At 40.1% G+C, this 8915-nt stretch overlaps 1 protein-coding gene across 1 annotated transcript; it reads left to right on the plus strand.

The window, feature by feature from the left end:
- Nucleotides 1–1602: 1602 nt before the first annotated feature.
- LOC147323523 (G protein-coupled receptor 26-like) lies at nucleotides 1603–8591 on the plus strand. Its single transcript, XM_086303921.1, has 3 exons — nucleotides 1603–2739; nucleotides 3371–3484; nucleotides 5534–8591. Exons 1-3 carry the CDS (start codon nucleotides 2072–2074, stop codon nucleotides 5760–5762), a joined length of 1011 nt encoding a protein of 336 aa, XP_086160047.1. The 5' UTR covers nucleotides 1603–2071; the 3' UTR covers nucleotides 5763–8591.
- The last annotated feature ends 324 nt before the right edge of the window (nucleotides 8592–8915 follow it).

Raw genomic sequence — 8915 nt, forward strand, 5'->3', positions numbered from 1 at the left:
TCTTAATAAACCACAGTCGATAAGATTTGTGGGAACTAGGCATTATTTAATTGACACAACAGGAGCTGTGTACAGTGTTTTTATTCTGGGTAATCTCACGGGATGCCAGGAGGTATCAGAACCCATGTTTCCTTGAACCAGGCCATATTTGGATCTGTAAAGACACAGTGCTCTCTGAAAACAAGCCTTCTGTAAGGTGGTATTAAAATTAAAAGGTTTTCCTTGGCATATTTGTCTAATGTGGTGTAGTGCTGTGGAGAAATGTGAATGTTCTAAATAGTAAATCCTAATAAAAAAAATCTGCATTTTAAAGAATAGTATCCCCTTGTCTGTGGATATTATTCATCCATGTCCCTCTGTCCCTTCTAAGCCATATTTTTAGAGCACTTTCCTTAGAGACATTATTGTCTCTGGACCTGACATTTAATTATGAAAAGAATAATTAAAATGATGCATACAAAAAGCTGCACTTGTGCCTGAGATCAACTGGTGGCTCTGTGCTGATAAGTCCCTTTAAGTGACGAGATAAAAGCCGCAGAAGCAGTTGCTTGACAGTATGCAAGTGTCCGCTCCTGCAAAAGCTGATTGTCCCATCACATGTACAACATGCTGATAATGCATCCATCACAGCCAAAGCCTCATGGGGTCCAAGATGGAGCTCCATTTCTGCCTAATCATACACAGCAGCTGCCAGGGTTGTCCACCCCTGCAGCCACCTTCTCTTTGCATCAAGAACAAACACCACCCCTATACTCCACTACCTCATAGTATACGACTTTAATGAGGCTCACTTTCAACACAAATCCTCCTCTTTTCCTCCTGTTTCTGTTCACGTTTAGCCAAAGAAAGAGGACACGGTAGACTGCATTTATTACATCCTCACACTCAAATATCACGTATGTGTGTGTGCACGGTAACAATAACTCCTTCCACCCACACACTACCCCCTCCCGTCCCCCTCCCCTTCTGAAAACCACAACCACCACCTCACACACACTGCTCCAGCGCCTTCAGTGGCTCACGTGCCACAGCACACTCCGCTGAATCCCACGCTTCAGAGGAAAAATTCTCCCCACACTGAAGTCCAGAGGGGCAGCAGAGTGTGGGGGTGTTATCCAGCTTTCAGGGAAATAGAGGATTTTGCTCTTTATCAATGTGATGATGCAGACTTAATTAGTAAAGATGAAGAAGCAGTACTGCTGGCAATCGTGATTTGGAAGAATGAGATCAGAATCAGGCACGAGAACTCATGTTAATCTCTGTTTTATTAATGAGTTTGACAGGTTTAAGGATTTTAGGTGATTTGGTGAAAAGTCAGATTCGTGCCTCTTAATTGTGTACCTTATATGCTCTTTAGTGTAGTATTTATATTCTTCTTTCACCTTGATTATGCTGTCTATCTTGTATTTATTGTCAAGATAATTCCAACTCCCTTTTTACAAAAGTCCTGAAGGAGAGTTTAAAATGGAAAAAAGCCGTTTTGCGAGTTTAACATTTACAATAGTCCAAAATAATAATATTTTTTTAATTTTGAAAAAAACAAACAAACAAAACAAGCACGCTTATTTTGACCATATCTGCCATTTTCCGTTAAATGAGCTTAATAATTTCTCATTTTAGCTGTAACTAATGCTCTTTTTTTCCTCTTACTTTTACCCAGAAGAGGAGAGAGGAGAGAGATCAAGTAGCCCACACACTGTGCAATGTGTGCGGAGGGGTGATGCCTCGGGAGCGCATCACAGGACACAAAACCCCACTGCAAGACGCAGTGCCAGAAGAGAGCAGCTTTGGCAAGAGAGCTTGTTTTCTGTAGATTAGAGTGGGGAGAAAGAAGGAAGTTAGTCCGTTAAAAAACTAACAAACATAGGTTTTCTATCATGTCGGAATCCTCCTGAATATCTTTGCCGAAGAAGAAACAATGTAGTTGAAAGAAAAGGGAATCTCCACCGGTGAAGAGATCCGGGGATGCATGGACACGGTTACGGGTGATTAGTGTAATTTTGCAGCTGCAAAATAAAGACTGGATATGCGCAGAAAAACTGGAGAGAAGTGAGTTTCGGGTGTCCACAGGATGGACACTGCGGAGGTAATTCTCTCGGTGCTGGTGGTTGTGATTATTATAGTGTCGCTGCTGTCCAACGTCCTGGTGCTGATTTGCTTTTTGTATAACCCGGAGATCCGCAAGCAAGTCCCCGGTCTGTTCAACCTCAACCTCACCTTCTGCAACTTGTTGCTCACCGTCTCCAACATGCCGCTCACTTTGGTAGGACTTGTCAGTAAAGCTCAACCGGGGGGAGATGGCTTCTGCCAGATCGTGGGCTTCTTGGAGACTTTCCTGTCCACGAACTCGATGCTGAGCATGGCAGCTCTGAGCATCGACAGGTGGATCGCGGTGGTGTTCCCCCTGAGGTACCACTCCAAAATGCGCCACAAAGACGCGGCTTTTGTGCTCGCGTACACGTGGGCGCACTCCATGTCCTTCTCCACGGTGGCCGCCTGTCTCTCCTGGGTTGGATACCACCGGCTTTACGCATCCTGCACCCTGTCCAACCCCAGAGCGAGCAATCGGACACAGTTTGTCGTCTTCACCATCTTTTTCCACTCTTTCACCTTTCTTCTATCTTTCATAGTATTATGTGTCACATACCTCAAAGTACTTAAAGTAGCAAGGTTTCACTGTAAGAGGATCGACGTTATTACAATGCAAACTTTGGTGCTTCTAGTGGATATACACCCCAGGTGAGCTACTTTAAGTTATCAATCCTGCAACTATAACGTTATATGGTATAGCAATCTGGTACCTTTATATTTGTAGAGCTTGAAAAGTATTTAAAAATTAGTTAAAAGGAAGGGTTTAGCCTCTTTTATTCTCCTATCTAAAACAGCGAATCTTACATGTGAATTGAGTCCTCGCTCAAAATCTAATATAACTGAAATGTCATCTGGGGTGATTGCTTTATTCTGTCTCTGTGCAGAATAGCTCCCATGGAAATACTATACAATCTCTGAGTGTGTGTGTGTGTGTGTGTGGTTGAATAGCCTACTGCAGATTATAAATCCTGTTATTACTCACACAGATGACCTCTATTTCATAAAAAAAAAAAATCTCCAAAGCAATGTGTCACCATGGCATCACAGCTGTGGTGCACTCAGGTATCACACAAAACCATACAGGCACAGAGAAAATGATTAAACTGGAATTCTTAAAAGGGAGATCCCCACTTTGAGCCTTTAATTTGACCCAGTTGATTTACCTGAACTCACCCTATACTGGATCTCCCCATGCTTTACCCCTACATGACACCCACTCCCTGTTGTCTCATATTAACCCACTTTGTGGGCATCCCTCTTTATGTGTTTGTGCTTGTAGTGTCCGTCAGCGTTGTCTGGAGGAGCAGAAGAGGCGACGACAGAGAGCGACAAGGAAGATCAGCACCTTTATCGGCACCTTCATGCTCTGCTTCGCTCCCTATGTGATCACGAGGTGAGTAGTAGAGAGACTGGGTGACCAGAGGGAATCCATGCTGGACCACCATGCAGAGTATGCAACCCTTGGATACCTCCTTGCACTCCAGTCACAGATACCCATATCCCTCCCCTCCTGCTTCCTTTCTCTCTCCCCTCCGCTTCCTCCTCACACTGGCCAGAGCTGGAAGATGAGATTGGCTGACCTTGTGATAAGTAATATGCCTCTGCTCTGCTGTTGCTGCTGCTGCATTAGCACTTTTTCTCTTCGAGTTCGCGGGGTGCATATCAGTTTGTCAGGTAGAATCCACTCACATCAATCACTAAACAAAGACAGGATACCAAATAAGGCCTGTAGTGAGTGAGACACATAAGTCATCGGGTTGCTGTCATGTGAGACATTTACTTTAATACAGTCAGACCCACAAGCATTTGGACAATGAGAACCCACCACCACAACAGAATTTAAATCAAACAATCAAGATTGTTGTGATTGAAGTGCAGAATTTCAGCTTTAGATTAAGAGATTTGACAAAAGAATCTTTATGCATAGACCTGCTGCACTGTAAAGGGGTTGCTGTAAAATCTACAGCAACTACATGGCAGCTGGATGTCAGTAACTTACTGTAAATAAAACTCACAGTAGAAAAAAATTGAAGTAGACGTGATCTGAGTTAAATACAGTAGGCTTTGGCAGTAACCTGTTCTTCTATGTGGACAACAAGTGCTCCCAATTTATTGTGTTTTCAGTGGATAACAAAGCTTAGCTGCAAAAGTAGGTATGACCTCAAATTACTTTGTCATATCACCTAAGCCATAAGTTCTGGAGAATTTCCTTTCTCCTGGAAAAGCAGTTTTGCCCTCCTAACAATTTAACTGTAAATATAATTACAGTAGCCTATGTAATGTTACATCATGAGATAATATGTGCTGAAAGCTCTTGTGCTAACTGTGTATCTGTGTACGATAAACAAAGATTTTGAAAAATGGACTCTGCTTAAAATTGCTTTGGACCACTGCCTACCATTTCCCTAACGTCTTTACTTCTACATAATGGGATGAAACCTACTAGCTGCATCTTCAACCAGTTTCCAAGAGGTTCGGTTTGGGGTATTCATTTCATGTTAAATTTTCCGATTTCCCCTGATCCTCTGCTTTGTGGAGTTCTAGCTTCTTCTGTGTTAACTCGTGTGAGAAAACACCTTTGCATTTGTGTGGCGCTGTGACCAACATTCACTCGTTCTGTGGAGTGTGTGTGAACAAATGACAGGGATGGCTAGTAGCCCATGTAAGGCCTGTGGTAATACGCTGACAGAGCTCTATTTTGGATGGCCTAATCATACAGAGTGCAAGTGTAGACAATCAGCGGTTTTATACAGCTTTATGATGGTTTAATAACTTACACTTCACACAAATGTGTCTAAAAGCAAAAACAAGTTGGGAGTGCCACGAACTGCTTTGAGATGCAGACCTCACAAGACTGTAAAGCTTATTAAGAGCTGCTTTAAATTAAATATTTATATTATATTATACACTAATGAGATGGTGTTTTTTTGTTTTTTACCAGACTGGAAGAATTCACTGTCTGACATTTTCTGCTCAGTCTTCAGTCTAATGTGGTTGTCAGTTACAATCAAACTTTGTTCACAGACACTCATTACTGCTTATCTGTTTTACTCTTCTTTTGTCTTTTCTGGCTTTAAATATTGCTGACTGCAAATTAGAAATGAAATCTAATATAGCCCCACACTGTAAATCCACATTCACGACAGAAAGGCAGGGAAATCTTGTACTGTCCTTTGACAGCTACCTACTTTTTTTCTTGTGGGTAGATGAGAAAAATAACTTTATACAAATATGTGTTTAATGGGATTCCTGTATTTATAAAGAAGCAGAACATTTTCGTAAGTAACTCCCTGCTTACTATGGGGGAAAAATAGAACACTGTGTTGCAAATGTATTTCAGTTTCTGCTCAATAAGCTTAAGGCATGCATGTCTTTTCCAGCATGTTGACTTGCCTTTCTACCACGCTCTCTCTCACCACCCTCTGTTTATGCTTCCCTGCAGGATCGTGGAGTTATTTCCAGCGGTGCCTATCAACCCTCACTGGGGAATTGTCTCCAAGTGCTTAGCTTACAGCAAGGCAGCTTGCGACCCATTTGTGTACTCCCTCCTCCGACACCAGTACAAGAAGACATGCACTGACATCATCAACAAGCTGCTGAATCGCAGCTCCTTGAACGCGTCCGGACACCAGCACGAGAGCCAGGTGAACAGCATACCCACCGTGGAGTGACCGGCATTGCCCCGATGGGAAGGTTAACCCGACAACTGTCAGGGAAAAAAGAACCTAGTTTAGTGTCGATGAAGAAGTGGAATAAATTTTGGTAGTTCCTGTCCATGTCTGCTTGAATTTGGTCTACAAAAAAAGGAAAGAAAACAGAACAGACAAGGTCAACTCCCTGTACAGGAATACCACTGCGCTTTCATACCGAGTGCCCAGAACAGCAAATCAGTGCAGTGAACTTGCTGTGAGGACAACAAAGAGCAGCAGATTCCATGTCCACCTGGAGAGACAGATGTGCTTACCCAGGATGAATGGCCACCTAAAAGTTTTATTATTTTAGGGTAGCTTACAGTCAGATATGAGATACAGTTTATTATATACAGATTTTGCAGTGTGTCTGTTTGTTTTGACATAACTGTAATATTCATTTTATCTTACAAAAAAGGGGGGAGGGTGGGCTGTATGTCTGTTTTAGTCTGTGCAAAGTGTTTGCAGTAATTTATACATTAATTCTGTATGTAGCACTGAAGACTAGTCTAACCAAAACTTGACAAAGTAGAAGAACAAGTTCCCAAATTGTATTGTAGATGAAAACATACAGCAGACTGTGCACACTGCACAGGATGGCTCAGGTATAGCCCAGTCCGAATTAAGCAAATTCTTTGGGTATTTTTTATTTTTCAATACATTATCTGGCTGTATTAGCACCGGATGTAAATATATTTTGTTTTATGTGTACTGGCATCGTTCATGCTTTAGCACCCATTTTAAGGACTTACTGATCTGTCCAAGCAGAGTTTTAGCAGAAAGAAAAAACCTTCAAACCGACTGCCTTTGCTGTCATGACTGACATGTGGCCCTCAGGTTGTTAAGTCAAGTGAAGCATGATCAACTGTATTTGCCTGGGTTTGTACTCACAGTCACAAGTGACCCGTAGAGACTGCTCGATGCTTTTTCACACATACAGGAAGGAAAAATGCACGGGACATGTCTTTTGGCAAAAAGATGAGATGATTTAATAGAGATGACAGCCACGGACACGAGAAAATAGTAGAGCAAAGCACCTCTGGATGCAGAAATAATCAGTTTGAATGGGTGAAGTAAAAAAAGAAATATCTCTGAACAGCTAAGGCCAACTAAATGTGCAATGGTAATAGTTGAGAGCACCTTTACCACATAATATTATTAAAATCAGTCTGAATTACTGAATATGCTCAAAACAAGGGATGATAATCCTAGCTAAACTAAGATAGGATTAATAACTTGGACCGCAAAACTAAATGATCCTAGTCTGTGATTCCTATTAGTCTTTTTTTTTTCTCAGATAACCAGCAGCAGGTTTTCCAACTACTTTGCCAGGAAGTCAGCGACAGGAAAGAGCTAGTAGTGATAATAGATAAGTGGGCAGCTAAGCTACTAACACAGATATTAGATATTGATACTAATGCAAGGACTAATAGAAGGACTCAATTGTATTTATAAATATAACATATTGTTGTCTTTGCTGATAAAAAGGTTTTTCTTTTAAATAATCACCTGAAAGCAGTAGAAGGCAGATGAAAATCATCCAGTGCCACTTATATTTGTAAAGCTTTGGCAAATGATGGTGGAAGGCACCAAGTAGAAATAATTATGACCTTATAAACTTTATTTAAAGGAGACGTGCAACAAACAAGTCTCTAACAACACCAGGCTACCAGTTGGACCCTAACTTTAACCCACCTGTCCCACTAACCCTAAGTTATTTCATTTTTTTTCTTGGTAAAGAGATAAAAAAAAAATAGTTTTAAGCAATTTAGAATTATTTTGTTGGTTTGGTCCATTAAATCGAAACAAAAACATCCAAAGATACTGTATTTGATTTTATAGAAGACTTTGATAGAAGACAATAGAAAACCAGTTATATTTACTCGTTTACAGTACATTTTAATTTTTTTTTGTCATGTGGAAACAAAATGCATTAAACAGTACATCTGACAGTGAGATGGGGAGTGAAAATGCAGTGCCAAAATTACTGATGATGCCCAGTGAGCTAAATATAAGCAGATGTAATTAATTTTCTAAAAGCAGAAAAGAAAACAAAAGAAGTGAAGGCTATTTATGTAGGGTGTAAGGATTCATAATTTTACAAAGGAGAAACAGTTGTCTTGACTATATCATGCATTGTACGACGCTCCAAGACAGCTGATGCCTTAAATTCTATAATATGTTAGTTTTAAGTTTTTCAGACATATAGATATCTAGAACTATATTACTGGAATCAATAATTGCCTTATTCACTTCTGTTCATCAACGTTACTCGAAATCTGCTTCCTTTTTGTTATCCTCTAATTCTGATTTCCTGAAGTTCTCACTTGCCCACATTAAATGTTTCTCATAAATGATGACTAAAACGAAACCTAAACCTAAAACATGTCGACATATTTAGATGAAAGGCAATGTGAAAAGTATTTTTGAGTCTTTTGATATATGTAAATGTAATTTATTGGGATAATTTATTGTATGTCTGAGTTTTACAGAATGTGCTGCTACAAATGCAAATGAAGTTTATCCTGTTGTGGATCGGTGGCAATGAGTGGAGTGTAATATACCTCATTTTGTTTATCAGTGACTGACCTGACTGCCTAAAGTGTTTTGTTATGTACCTCCTGATTTATAAAACCATGGCTCGATGCTGCTGCTGCTGCTAAAGATGGCTAAGATGACAAACCCACGATGTTGGCGGTGATGGGATGAATGCTTTTTCCATAATATTTTTTTTTAATGGAGATTGTAATTGTTATGTTGGTAAAAATGACAAAGATGACTGTTTTAGATTTTAACCATGATGATTAAACTGATGACAACTGTTATTGATGCGACAACAAAGAAACACTTACTCTCACACTCACACCATCGTAACACAGCTCACACTTGCACATATAACTTTAGTTCTATTTGACATAATGGATAAGATGAATCCATAAGAGGTCTTCATGAAGCTTCTCAGCCTCTCGTAATGGAGTCTTTGTGTCTTTGTTCACAGACATAAACACTAGTGCATCTTAAACAATTGAATATTGTGAAAAAGTCAAAATTTTCTGTGATTTAATTCAAAAAGGTAAAATTCACACAGTGAAATAATTCACGCCTTTTTGTTTTAATGTAGCTTTTTATGGTTTA

Source organism: Aulonocara sp. 'chitande type north' Nkhata Bay, linkage group LG8 (assembly GCF_057382095.1).
Source record: "Aulonocara sp. 'chitande type north' Nkhata Bay isolate Kocher_YH1m ecotype deep benthic linkage group LG8, A_spYH_male_GT1.1, whole genome shotgun sequence".
Taxonomy (NCBI): Eukaryota; Metazoa; Chordata; class Actinopteri; order Cichliformes; family Cichlidae; genus Aulonocara; species Aulonocara sp. 'chitande type north' Nkhata Bay.